General features: G+C 41.5%; 1 protein-coding gene across 7 annotated transcripts in view; it reads right to left on the reverse strand.

The window, feature by feature from the left end:
- The window catches only part of HECW1 (HECT, C2 and WW domain containing E3 ubiquitin protein ligase 1), a 449,170-nt gene that overhangs the window by 241,037 nt on the left and 192,844 nt on the right, over nt 1-15,289 (reverse strand). For all 7 annotated transcript variants that reach the window (XM_031013201.3, XM_063708510.1, XM_063708508.1 and 4 more), the window contains 2 exons: nt 9,769-10,093; nt 1,250-1,357 (listed from right to left, as the gene is read on the reverse strand). In XM_031013201.3, coding sequence (XP_030869061.1) covers nt 1,250-1,357; nt 9,769-10,093 — 433 coding nt within the window. The remainder of the gene's footprint in view (nt 1-1,249; nt 1,358-9,768; nt 10,094-15,289) is intronic.

A 15,289-nucleotide genomic window follows, 5' to 3' on the forward strand; every position in this document is an offset into this window, starting at 1 on the left:
CTACACCCTGATAGCATAAAAATTTCCTCGTTGTCTATTCATTCTGCATGAGCCAACACAAGAAAGAGCTATTGGTGTCATTGCCGGGAGCAGGGATACCATAAGTTTCTTCAAAGACAGACACCAGGACTTTCATCTTCACATCTATAGTCCTTGAAATATAGTAGGTCTTACAAAAATGTTTGTCAAGGGAGTGAATGAAAATAAGACTGACTGAAAATGAAAGCAAAATATACTTGAGGATATAGTTTTTCCTGGACCACAAGTCAAATGCCAATGGATAACTTCAGATTCCTAGCCATGCATCTTTTTCTCTGAGAACTGGATAGCCGGAATAACAGATCACTCCATTTCCTTTCTGACATGCCACATTGAATGAACATCTGCTAACAACCAGAAAGTGCATGAAGAAGTTTGTCCACGAACTCATTCCGTACCCAAGTGGAGGAGAAGGAACTGTGGACTGAAGGTAAGCTGTGCATTCCCTCAGCTGGCAAATGTCAAGCCCATAATCTGAGCTTCGTATGTAGGAAATACCTACACACGAAGCCCACCTAGGTATTTCCTCATGCAATGAGAAATACACCAGTATGGGGACCCATGAAAAAAGCCTGCCATAACTCTGATAATGATTTATTTTCAAAGGCAGAAGAAAATTTTAGAAAACATATAAATAAGATATATGATAGAAAGTTTATACATTCAGAAATGTCAGTAGATTAAAAATCAAAGAAACAGGCTGGCAGTACCAATGTCTCACAGCCCTCCGGGGGAGCTGTGGCCAGAGCCAAAGGTCAGAGCAAAATGTGGAAAATCACTGACAGACTGGGACCATGGGCAGGAAGCCTTGAAGGATTTGGTCAAGCAAAGGCAAAACTGGAGGGCAGGATGCCTGTTGAGAAGACCTGGTCTAACTTTGGCCACACTGGAGATGCCCCTGGAGGAGCCATGGAGTGAAAGTTAAGGGACCTGAGCCAAAGGGTCCCAAGTCCAGAGGCTTATGAATAGGAACCAACTCTTTCTTGATATTAAAGGGGCAGCCCTCTGGGCTGGTTGGCTGGCTTTTATCCAACTGCCCTAGACCTCACCACTTACTACTGAACATCTTTTTAAGGATCTCTTTAAATCTACACCTCTCTTTTAGAGGGCCCATTTCTTAGTGGAGGCAGTGCAACAGAACAAATAATGAAACAGTTGAATTCTGCTTCATCCATGTCTGCCAAGCCACAAGAATGGTAAAGGTACTCACGTTCCACAAAGTACGAGCTGGCATCGATCTTCCAGATGATCTGGCCTCGATGAGAACCATTGACTCCACGGTTTTTATAGTCCAGAAAGTTTTCGGACAAGACCTCATCTATATTCCCAGAGGAAGAAAGCAGAGCAGAGAAACATATCAGTCAACAGCATATTTAGGGGAATAAAAGAAAAGCAAAGGATACAAATGCTGCTTCCATCTCAACAGAAGAAAAAGCACCTGGAACCAGAGAATCAGAGAGCAGGAAGCACCCCAAGACACCATTGGGACCAAATGCTTTTTATGCCGGGATCGCCTCCCAACCCCATAGCACTGCTGGCAGGAGATCATCTAGCTTGTTCTGGAACACCTCCAAAAACAGAGAAATAATTACTGCTATTGCGGTTCACTTCACTTTTAAATAGCTCTTCTATGTGTGAAAGCTCAGTGTGAAAAATCTTCCTCCTAAAGCTTCTATGAACTGATCCCTATTTGAGACTAAGGGCGAGACATAAAGAAAAAATCTCCCTTTGGGGTCTAGTTCTCACGGACTCCACTTCGAATCATCTCTCCTCCCACCTGGGCATCACCACCATCCTATACATGGTCGCACCCATGAACTTATCCATCCATCCATCATGCACTCATGCATTCATTGTTCATTCAGCAGCTGAAATCTAACCATCTGCCAGATGCTGGGGAAGGTGCAGGGGCTGTGGTGTTGGGCAAAACCAGTATGGTCTCTTCTGAACCAAAGCTTACAAACAATTGAGAAGACAGACTGTAAATACTAAGCAAAGGAATAAATGTTTGATTGTAACTTGTGATAAGAGATGGAAAGGAGGCGGGGTGCAGTGGCTCACGCCTGTAATCCCAGCACTTTGAGAGGCTGAGGTGGGAAGATCACCTGAGGTCAGCAGTTCGAGACCAGCATGGCCAACATGGTGAAACATCGTCTCTACCAAAAAAAAAAAAAAAAAAAAAATTACAAAAATTAGCCAGGCGTGGTGGCAGGCACCTATAATCTCAGCTATTTGGGAGGTTGAGGCAGGAGAATCGCTTGAACCCAGGAGGTGGAGTTTGCAGTGAACCAAGATCATATCCAGCCTGTTTACATAGCGAGACTCTGTCTCACACAAAAAAAAAAAAAAAAAGAAAAGAGAAAGAAAAGAAAGGAAAAGAACAGGGTGCTGTGATAGAGAGTGACAAGGAAGGAGGCCGGCGGGTGGGGGGCGGGTGGTCAGGAGAGCACTGAGGGAGGAGACGAGGCCTGGGAGGAGCTCTGGGTGACTGTGTGCTTTCACCTCCTGCTGTTCTCTGCTCATCACTTTGCAACCTATCGATGTTCTCTTTAAAACCAGTGCCTGGAGAGAAATGCGGCATTCTTGGGGAGGACAGATCTGAGAATACCAAGCTGCCTGTCACCTCCTTGGTTCCAGACCCCACACTTTCAGTGCAGACTAAGACAGGGATGTGACTTTCACCTTGATCTTCTATGGAGCCCTTGTAGTTTCCACTTCACCAGAAATAATCTGAGCTAGGTGGATCTGAGGCTGTGGGGAAAACCAAGTTTTGAGAGTCTAAATCCACCGTAGGGGCTGAAGGGACAACCTGGGCAAGGGCACCTGAGGGCAGGCCCAGAGCCCCAGCTCTGCAGAGAGCCCTTTTCATGATTGCCCTTTTCTCTCCTGATACCCTGCAGTTCACATGCTGCATCTGGCTGGACTGAGAAAACAGACAAGAGATGAAGTGCAAAAACCACTGAGCTTGAAGCCAAAGGGCCCAGCTCTTGCCTTTTGTGCCATTTGCCAATAGTGTCACTTCTATAGTCTTTCTTCATCTGCAAAGTGGGGAGTACTTACAGGGGAGCACTAAATGACATAACTGGTAAGCCTACTTATAATCTGCTATGTGGATTACACATTTTAGGCTGCCCCTTCTCTGGCAAAAAAATGACTGGGCAAATGAACACTCATTACCGATAAGAACTGTTTGTATCCTTTGGAAAATCGCTTGTTTGCAAAATTTGCCTGTCTTTTTATTCACAGTGTGTGCTCACAGCCCTGTTTGGGTTACCAAGAAGATTGCATAATACATCTTTTACAGTAATTGCCTCATTTCTGCAAAAAGGCATAATATTTTCCTAGCTCCCTGGGTCTTCAGCACAGATATAACAAGTTTCACACCCAGGTAGAAATTTGCCTCATTATAGCAGTTCTCCAAGGGATAGTATTTCCCCGAATTTCTCCACTCTGATCACTGGGATATTCCCTTTAATAGTCACTGTCAGGGATTTATAGACAATAACACCTGGAAGAAGGATGTCCATTCATGCATGAGATAATGGGTATTGGGTACTTTGTTCTGTTCCAGACATTGTGCTAAACCCTGGGGATACACTGGTGAACAAGCCACGGTCTATGTTCTCAGGGAGTTTCTAATATATTTGGAGATTTATTCAAGAAAACAGGTAATCTCATTAGAATATAGAATGTACAAAAGGGGGTTAATTATCAAGGAACCACAGGAACATGAATGAGAAAAGGATGAAGGGGAGGTGGGAAGAATCAGCAAAGGATGATGAGGATGGCAAACACACACACACACACACACACACACACACACACAATAATGAGAAAAAAGTATATTTTGCTGTACACATTTAAACACAATATATTTTAAAGGACTGACTATTAGTCCTGATAAGCATCCCCTTCCCTCACACTAACAATAACACTTAATCACAAGTATCACACAAGAAAAACAGAGTAGTCAGTATTCTTGCCTGGGCTGAGAGGGCAAACCCTTCCCCAAAGGCATTTGTTACCAGTTGCTAGAAAAGTTACTAGTCTTTGCTTAGGAATCAAACTGCATTGACAGGGTCAGCTGCAGAAATCCAAAATCAGTCTACATATTTTATGCAGAAAGGGATTTAATGCAGGGAATTCAGGGCTAGAGAAGTGGACTCTAGGCAGGGCCTCTGGAATCAGGATAACTGCCTAACTGGCTCTCCAACGAGGCTGATGCCTTTGCCTCACTCGCAAGGGCTGCCCTGGGACCTGCTGAATATGAAAACTCAGTACAGTCACTGCAATCTGGAGGGCAGGAGGCTGCTGTCCAGGCCATGGCGGCTGTCTCTCCACTGGCGAAGACAGTGACCAGCCAGTGGCAAGTGGAGTAGGTCACTGCCTGCCCCCACCCCCACTGCCTGTTGGTGTCCAGGAAGCTAGAGAGTAGACACGGGACGCTGCTGCAGAAAAGCTCCATTTCTCAAGGCCATGCTTGTAGCAGCCACAGGCCCAAGAGCCTGGTCTAAGACCACTAGCTGTATTAGCTCAAGGAATCCTTTCAACAAGATTTTGAGGTAGGTGCTTATAGTATTTATCCCTATTTTGTAGTGAATGATTAAATAAACTGCCTAAGATCACATAGTAATGGGAGATGTAAGCTTCCCCACATTTCACATATTCACCTTCCCGATCTTGCACAGGTGCAGCTAAATGAATCGAATTTGCATCCAGAACATGGCTGCACGGGAGTCTGGGAAATGTAAATTTAGAGGACCAGATTCTGCACTAGGGGAAGGCACAGGAGATGAGAGGAAAGAAGAGAGTAGAGGGGAGGAGACGGGAGGGGAGAGGAGAGGAGAGGAGAGGAGAGGAGGGGAGGGGAGGAGAGGAGGGGAGGGGAGGAGAGGAGGGGAGGGGAGGAGGGGGGAGGAAGGGAGGGGAGGGGAGAAGGGAAGGGGAGGGGAGGAGAGGAGAAGGAAGGGGAGGGGAGGGGAGGAGAAGGAAGGGGAGGGGAGGGGAGGAGAAGGAAGGGGAGGGAAGGGGAGGGAAGGGGAAAGGAGAGGAGAGGGGGGAGGGGAGGGGAGGAGAGAAAAGGGGAGGGGAGAGGAGAACTGGAATGAATGCTGTGGGCCAAGCCACACTCTCCACCTCAGTGTGGAATGGGTGCTCTAGGCTCTCTACCAGGAGGCTGTTATTTTCTGCATTCTTGTCATGATGGAAGCCTCTTTGTGGGAGCAATATTACATCCCCTTTGAGGCAGGAAGCTTACATCTACCATTACTATGTGATCTTAGCCAGTTTATTTAATCACTCACTACAAAATGAGGATAAATACTAAAAGTACCTACCTCAAAATCTTGTTGAAAGGATTCCTTGAGCTAATACAGCTAGTGGTCTTAGACCAGTGTCCAACATCTAATAAGCAGCTATTTCTGCTTAGAATCTGGGCCAAAAATAGGGCCCTGTATTGCAAATCCCTATGACACTTACTACGTAAAACCATTAATAATAACTTGAAGCACTAGCTCACATCAGTACTGTTCAAGATTTTGTCATCGTACATTTTGTACAGAACGTGTAGAGATAAGTTCCTCAGGAAAAGATTACATTTTCTGAGTGGTATGCATTTCTTCTGGTGTGTAGAATCCTACCACCTGCTCCTCAGTTTATAATAGAGAAAGGATCTTTGTGGATTATTACAATTTTAATCAGAAAGTTCTAATGAAGCTTACAGAAACAGACATACCTAAGAAACAAGTAATATATTTTCTCTGGATTTGTCTTCAAAATAAAAATCATAGCTATGATTTCCATGCCATAATCTATAATAGAAGAGTGGACAACAAACATGCTATTGCTGTTAAGAGTGGAATGAGCAAGTGAGCCCATAACTGATTAAAAGAGAGAATCAATATACCACCCAGGTCTCCTACACCCATCAGAAAAAAGATATGGCTTCCATTTTTCAGAGTAATTCATGCTTTCTGACAACCAAATCTTGGGAAAAAATCTCCCAGGATTCTCCCACTGTGGCTGGACCATGACTTCACTAAATAATGGGACAGGGCCAGGCGCGGTGGATCACGCCTGTAATCCCAGGAGTTTGGGAGGCCGAGGTGGGGTGGATCACCTGAGGTCAGGAGTTTGAGATCAGCCTGGCCAACATGGTGAAACCCCATCTCTACTAAAAATAGAAAAATTAGCCAGGGGTGGTGGTGCATGCCTGTAATCCCAGCTACTTGAGAGGCTGAATCAGGAGAGTTGCTTGAACCTGGGAGGCAGAGGTTGCAGTGAGCTGGGATCGTGCCATTGTACTCTAGCCTGGGCAACAGAGTGAGATTCCATCTCAAAATAATAATAATAATGATAATGGGACGGGAGATATGGGGAGAATCTACTTGTCTTTCTCACTACTAAGCCAATGATGCAGAAGCGACATTCTCTTGTAGAAGCAGGAACTCTAAGCATAAAGTGATAGAGGAGCTCCTAAAAATCAATGCCACTTTCTCCCCTTCTGTGGCCTTTCCTTCATATTGTTTCTTTGGACACAAGAATTCTGTTTGTGCCTTATACAGCTTCTGCTCTTCTAGAATCTAATAGGGTGCCTGATGTAAAGGAAAAACTTTCATTCTTCAAGAGTTGGGTTCCATAAATCAGCAGCCACACTTCACCCTCCACATCCAGGTATCTTCCCCCTCTTATGGCAGAACAGTCCTATTTGCTTTGAGAGCTCTAGAAGTCCTACCATGCTGAAAGCATCACAACCCTGGCCTCTGCTGGACATTTGATGGCACACGGATGTGCCATGGCCCATACCCAACACTGCACCACAATGCTGTGCTACCCCTGTGGCAGCATGAGTCCTGAGCCAGGGGAGGCAGCTGTGTGACTGTGGGAGCCACTGATTCGACATCTCCTCATTCATGAAATGACAGATGAGATGAAATCACCATCTCTACATTTCTCAGCCTATATCTCTGATTTGATCTCTGGCAAAGAACGGAAAATGTGGAAGATAAGCTACTAAGGACTTACACATTATTGACTTTTAAGATTCACAGACAATTTCGGATTTGGAAGTTATTTTTGAAATGCTATGCCGTTGAAAGTGTTGGCATTTTGCATTACATAACTTCACAGTTATATATGTGTAGCTACAATGAGAATAACAAACTGTCAAATTAAGGTTCTAGGATGATAAGTTGTGGTTACTTTTGTCTCAGTCAAAATGTCATGTTAACACCAGATCTTATTCATTCATGGAGTTTCGTAATACCTGATATGGCTACCCACCCCCTCCTCTACTACCCTCTTCTTTGTTCTCTCTAGTCTCCTGGTTATCCTGCCCCTTCACCACCTCCTCCTCTTCTGTTTGAGTTCCTCGTCTGCCTCTCCCCTGCCCGCTCTCACTGTGACTATCTGGTGCTCTCTTTCTATACACAACACTAGAGTGAGCTTATCCACCCCCAAGGTGTCTGTTATCCCAAATCTACAACCCTAGCTGGGATCCCTGGTTGAGCTTCAGACCCATTCATTCATTCACTCACTGTGGACGCACATCCCTCAGGTGTTCCACACTCAGTAATTCCATCTTGAGCTCATTATCTTCTCCCCAAACAGGCTTCTCTTCCAGTGGGTACCTAACTTGAGGAATAACATCAGCACTCACCAGCTGCAGGAAGATGCCCTTGAGTTGACTCAAAACTAGATCTGGGCTGGGCATGGTGGCTCATGCCTGTAATCTCAGCATTTTGGGAGGCTGAGGCTGAAGGATCACTTGAGCCCTGGAGTTTGAGCCTGGGCAATATAGTGAGACTCCATCTCAATAAAAAAGCAGACCAAAAAACAAACCAAAACCAAAACCAAAACCAAACCAAATCAAACCAAAACCCTAGATTCGGAGCCTAAACCTAATTGCCTCAAGTGCTAAACAAAAAACACTCATGATGAAGGTCAGAATGGGTGGGAGGGGACTGTGGCAACACTGAAGGTTACAGGCCAGTCTAGGGAGGGTGCAGATGCTTAACTCCAGCTGATTAGAACCATGTGGTATCACAGGCTCAGGCTGCCAAATTGGAGGCTTTTGTGAAAGAAGCTAGAAAGTTGGGTTTCAACTTGAAACTTCTACATTTTAAGTGTGGATAATCAATCAAATTTAAAACAAAACAATGTAAATGAAACAAAATATGTGGCCGGGGGCAGTGGCTCACACCTGTAATCCCAGCACTATGGGAAGCCGAGGCAGGTGGATCACCTGAGGTCGGGAGTTCTAGACCAGCCTGACCAACATGGAGAAACCCCGTCTCTACTAAAAATACAAAACTAGCCAGGCATGGTGGCACATGCCTGTAATCCCAGCTACTTGGGAGACTGAGGCAGGAGAATCACTTGAACCCGGGAAGCAGAGGTTGCGGTGAGCCGAGATCGCACCATTGAACTCCAGCCTGTGCAACAAGAGCAAAACTCCATCTCGAAAAAAAAAAAAAAATGCTCTTTGGGCTGTTATTTTGCAATCTCCGTTCTTAATCTATAGTATCTACTTTTATTCAAGAACAATTTTTTTTTCAGAAATAAATTGAATTTTAACTTTTGGAAATCCAGTTCAGCTAGTCATAGCTATTTGTGTAAAAATTTCAACAATGTATGTACCTCCATCTTTACATTAATGTGTGTATTATAAACACACTAACCAAGCTGATGGAAAAACCTTTAAGAGACCCAAGAATATTTCCCTGAGAACTAGTTAGTCAGATAAGATCCCTTTTATTTTATCAGAAAAACTGTGCAGGTTGTAAACTACTCATAACAATCCATTACTTTCTGTGATGTTAAATCGGTGTTGTGTGTCTGAATGTGCAAATGTTGCAGAGCACAGACTGAAGGCAGAAGGCCTGGCCTCGGATGAACCCGGTGTTGAATCTGTTGACTCTTGTGGCCTTCCAGCAATTATAACTCGACTTTTGGGTAAACACATCAATTTCCATGACAGCTGATTCTATCACATAAAATAGATGAAATACATTTTTCATTTAAATTGGTTTTCATAATTATAAGATTTTCAAAACCAATCCGTGGGAATGGTGAAACTTTCATAAAAATAATTGCCTCAGCATCCAACTTATTTGCATAATTTGTTTTGTTTGCAAAGACCTGAGAAAATTCACATAGAACAATTTCTTCTAGTAAACTTTCAACTTTGGAACTTTCAAAATTTTGAATAAATCTCCACCTAAAGTAAGGCAAGTCAACTTTCTCCAGCACCATGCCTGTATGCCTGTATGTATAATCCCAGCTTGTCTGTTGAATACAAAGCAGTAAGAATGTTGGAAGAGCTGGCAAAGATTATGCTGGAAACTAAAGTGAAATTACCTCTACATACATTGGTTGGGCATACGGTGTTACTTTGTCTTATAAGCACATAGACTTAAAAACAGGCTTTGATATTAACTTATTCACAAGTAGAAGAGCTTCTATAGTTGCAAATGATAATGACATTTGTGTTTAACCACACCTGACTCTGCTGTATCTCATGATTTTCTTCCATGGAATGGAGATGGCAAGAGAGACCTTATTGTCCCTTTTGCAGAAAAACAAGGTCATGCAACAGTGGTCTTCAGTGTGTTAGAATCTGGCATATAACACAGTTGCTTGCATATTTTAATTATATTGTAGAGTTTATTAAAATGTGACAGCATATGTAAAAGTGAATTATGAATAATACACTTGGCACATTCTACTCACCAATGAGGTACATGCCAATCCAGTCCCCAGCGTCCACTTCCTCCTTTATGTCCCAGTGGATGACCAGGTCCTGAGAGTGCCCGATGGAATAGTAGGAGCTGCTGACCATGAGCGTGGAGCGGCTGTCCGAGGTGACCAGGTCAGTGTCGCTGGTGGAGCGGGGAATGGTGACGCCATCGTGGGGGCCGCCCCTGAGGTCCATGTTGTGGAACTGGTCGGGGTTGTAGCTATATCGGAGCGGCTCCTTGCACCGGCGTCGGCTCTGGGAGTTTCTAGAAGGAGACGCCATGGCGGCCAGGCCTAAAAACCTGTTCTGGTACAGATTCTGTGGGAGCAAAGAGACAGTGAGCAGGGTCAGGGCACGCCGGCAACTCAGTCACCGTCATCACACGAAAACGAAAGATGTGCTGGGAGACACGCGCTGTGAGTGAGCTGCCCTGCTGGGCAGATATGAAACATGGCATAGAGCATCTTCCTCGTGACAAAGGCTGCAGCTCTGGGTTCACACGGGGACAGCAAGAACAAAAACACAAGTGCACCAGGGTGTCCTGCGTTTCCATGTTCTGTTGGAGTCTCTGCCTCTCCCGGCTCTAACCCACTTGATACCAGAAGGACTGGGATGTGCAGAATGACCCTGAAGGTGTGACTATTCCTCAACCAAATGCCATCCCTCGAGTTCTCCAATGTCAATTAGATTGGATCTGATTTTATCCTTCTTTAAGGCAAACGATGATTATCATTATTAACCTCTGAGTGATCCCTGCAGCATTCAGGTCCCTACACACAGCTCAGAATTAGGAGTGGTCCCTGCGGGGTGAGGCAGTTACTCCTCCATTTACATCTTTCACTCTACAGAATGCCTTCGGGCTGTATGAAGTTTCTACGAAGGATTTCAAACATCCTAGTACTCTTTGAATACGATGATTTTCAATAAAATCCAATCTCAGAGGACTGTATCTCCCTTGGAGCCAATGTTATTGTAGAAAACATTGTACCTGATGAGAAAAAATGCATTTTTGTATTGTTTACAACTTTGAGCACTTAAAATGAGCCAACCTGATGCAGAGCACTAACTCGTTTTGGGCACAGATAACTTTGAAAATACAGAAGGACAGGCAGCAAATAGAACTCATGCAGAAACAAGCAAGGATGATTCTGACTTCATCAAAGTATATTAAAATTGTGTTTAAATGAACATTTTTGGGGGGTCCTGGTTATTGAAGTTCATGTTGTTCTATATGTAGTTTTCAAGAAGAGAAGATTAAGGCCTAAAAAAGTGTTGACTCATGAAGTTTAGATCCCAGGAACTGTAACTTCTTATGCACCTAATCAAATGCAAATTATTGACTTTTTGTTTACCAGCTATGATGAGCAGACCACAGCAATAGTCTACTCTTTCAGTTACATCAGTCTAGTTAGCAGTAATTTAGGCCTGCACTTTTTCCATCCTCCAAGACCAGGATGTTGTAAAAGGTCTATTAGCCTGAGAAAGCACAGTATTGGCATTCTGAGTCCTGGTTCTCTATGGCCATGGGGCAGGCAGGCCCTTTCACTCATCTGTGTGTCCTGTTTGGAATTCCTTTGGCCCTACTGGTGGTTGCTGTAGAATTATGACAGGCGGACAAGACAGACTCCAAAAAGCATCTCATCATCTTATTGGGACCATATTTCTTATTTTTTCAAAATGCTTGTCACTATAGCAGTATGAAAATAGATGGACCATGGTGTTGCCTGGAAACCATCCCTCCTCTCAGGAAGACTGGCAAAGCGCTGAAGGCCAGGGAAGCAGGAACCACCCACCTATCTCAAGGCACCATGGCTATTCTGGGCAGTTCAGGGAGGATCTCAGTAAACTGACAGCCCTCCAGGAGACTCTGTCCAGAGACCTTTGTAAAATCCCCAAACAGAAAGGCTGCTGCAAGAGCACAAGGTTTGTTTAGTTCCCACATACTTTAAGTGGGCTAATACCATCTTACAGTATTACAGAGATTCAAAATAATTATGAATTAGACCATCATCAAAGCTGAGGCAGCATCTACCAGCTTCCCAGCTGTGGGTCTATCGCTGGACAATTTAATCTTTCTGGACCTCGGTTTCCTCCTCTGTAAATGGGCTGTTGTCAGAATTTAATGAGACAGTGCAAGTCAAGTTCTTAGTACAGTACCTGCTCAATAAATAAAAATCTCTTGCTAAGATATTACTGGTAATGCTTTAGGAAGGAAACCTCCCTGAGACATAGGGCCTGGGCACTCAGCCAGGCTCCGTCACTGAGCAGGCTTCCTTCATGTCACCCCAGAGTCCTCACTCTTATGAACTTGCATTAAATTCAAGAAACCTTCAGGTTTTCTTACAAAATCAAAGTGCCAAGGGCTACACAGCCTAGTGTGTTTGTAAAGGTGCTCTATATACTGGTGCTCAGGGGAGAGGCTCCTTTATTTGTAAGGTTTACGATTGAGTAGGATATATTTGCATTCATGATGAAGAGCCTAAGATAAAGACTTTTATGTACGTGGTTTCCATCAGGGCCTGCAAAGGATTGTAGGGTGTTTCTCTTTTGCTGAAGACAACAATTCTGCTATTGTATTTTTACCAAAATCCCCTGGAAACTAGAGAACTCTCCTGAAACTGTCAAATTACGCCAGTGATCACTGTCCACATGGTGAGAGCAAAGGTAGAGAAGGAAACATTAGTCAAAGAAGACGTTTGTCAGTGATTACTGGATTGGAACGATGACATTTGTCCGGGGTAAGCAGGGCAGCCTCAAAGCCGTCCCTTGCACCCCACCCTCTCCCACCACCCTGTCTTTGCACACATCCTCCCCATTCCTACTTGCAGGCAGGATCTGTACTTCTGCATCAGAATTATGCTCCAGCACCAACTCTGCTGTAACCGCTCCTTGCCTCCTTCCCATTCCCAAGAGTGGAACTTTCTGCTCCATGATGCACAGGAATCCCATTACCCTGCAGGGATTCTTAGGTACTGTTGCTAGTTGATCTGTCGTCCATGTTCACTCCTACACTGTGAAGTTTTCTCCTCTGTATATCCCCTGTACCTGGCATAATTCCTGCCACGAAAAGCCCCCAAAGCTTTAATTTATAGAAATTATTTTATTCAGTGATATCCCTTCTTGTTCCAGAAAGGGTTTAAGATGGCTTATAAAAATAGATAAAATGGCTGGGAGTGGTGGTGCAGGCCTGTAATCCCAGCACTTTGGGAGGCTGAGGCAGGTGGATCACTTGAGGTCAGGAGTTCAAGGCCAGCCTGGCCAACATGGCAAAGCCCCGTCTCTACTAAAAGTACAAAAATTAGCCGGGCGTGCTGGCAGGTGCCTGTAATCCCAGCTACTTGGGAGGTTGAGGCAGGAGAATTGCTGGAACCCAGGAGGCGGAGGTTGCAGTGAGCCAAGATTGTGCCACTGCACTCCTGGGCAACAAGAGCGAGACCCCGCCTCAAAAAAAAAAAAATTACAGAAAGGCATGATAATTTAGTAGTAGATGGTACATAGAGAGAAGAAAATAAAGATATGAACACAAAGTTACGTAGGAAGGAGATGAACTTAAAATTGTATTCCATCATGTCCTAAACAGATGTTTTATTAAAGACTCACAACAGTTGCTCCTTTTTATTTTTAATTTCCCAGCTTTATTGAGGTATAACTGACAAAACTGTATGACCTTTAAGGTGTACAATGTGAAGATTTTATATATATATAAATATATTATGTTATATTATATATAAATATATGTTATATTATATATAAATATATCATATTATAATATATATAAATATATATAAATATATATTATAATATATATAAATATATTATATATTATATTATATATTATAATATATATAAATATATTATATATTATATTATATATTATAATATATATAAATATATTATATATTATATTATATATTATAATATAATATATTATATTGTATTATAGATAAATATATTATATATTATAATATATAATATATTATATTATAGATAAATATATTATATATTATATTATATTATAGATAAATATATTATATATTATATTATATTATATATTATATATTTTATATATAATATATAATATATAATATATTTATATATAATATATTTATATATTATATTATATATTATATATAAATATATTATATATTATATTATATATAAATATATTATATATTATATTATATATTATATATAAATATATATTTATATAAATAATATATTATATTTATATAAATATATTATATGTTGTATTATATATAACATATATAATAATATTAATATATTATATTTATATATAATATATTGATATATTATTTATATATAACTTATTAATATATTATTTATATATAACTTATTAATATATTATTTATATATAATATATTAATATATATTATATATAATATATGTTGTATTATATATTATATAATATATAATATATATTTATATATTATATTATATATACTATATATTTATATATTATATATTATATGTTATATAATATATAAGATATATTATATATAATATATAAGATATATTATATATAATATATAAGATATATTATATATAATATATAAGATATATTATATATAATATATAATAATACATTTCACTGTGTGTGTGTGTGTGTGTGTGTGTGTATATATATATATATATGGTGAAATGATTACCACAATCAAGTTAGCACATCCATCCCTCACCTATTTACCCCATTTTTATTTTATTTTGTTTTGGTTTGTGGTGAGCACATTTGAGCAAATGTCAACAGTTGCTTCTTGAACACAGCAGGTGGATAGAGCTGATTGCTCAACATGCAATTCGTTTGTGGCTATGTTTCTCCCAGACATTCACAAGTGTTTCTAGCATATACTATAGACTCATCAGTCTGGAAGAAGCAATTTAATCACTCTCTCTTCACATCTGAACTGTGGGAGATAGATGAAGCTCTGTCCTGTTTTTAAATAGCCCTGGATAAAAGGCCACTGTCTTCCTAGACAGTGATTCCAATGTCTTACAACTCCACCATTCTTCCTAACCTCTAAAGAAGATCTCCCCAACAGGAGACCTCCTTTCTCTTTCCTCTCTGCAAAGGGTGGCCCTCCCGATCTCTGTATGTATGGGAAATCAACGGATATCACTAAATTTCTCCCAGCCTTTTCTCCAACCCACTAATAACTCAAGTATCTTTTGTCTTCTTTTCCCTTTGGTGATAGACAATATGAACTGATAGGAGGACCACAAGAATATCAGCAACAGTTTCAATAACACTGTAATTTTCCAGTTATTGGTTGTAATCACGTGGCCCTAGTTACGGGCTATGTCAAGCATAGATTTTAGTTGACCCTTGAAAAAATGGGTCTGATAAGTGAGCCTCTGAGAGCAATTTAAATACACTGTACAAAGTTCCCTGCTATGGGAGTAAAAACCATCTGCTGTTATTTTTGTTTTTGTTTTTTTTTTTTCCTATTTGTAGCAGAGGAGCCACCAATGTCTTGTTTATTTGTTTTGCTTTCCAAC

This window comes from Gorilla gorilla, chromosome 6 (genome assembly GCF_029281585.2).
Source record: "Gorilla gorilla gorilla isolate KB3781 chromosome 6, NHGRI_mGorGor1-v2.1_pri, whole genome shotgun sequence".
Lineage (NCBI taxonomy): Eukaryota > Metazoa > Chordata > Mammalia > Primates > Hominidae > Gorilla > Gorilla gorilla.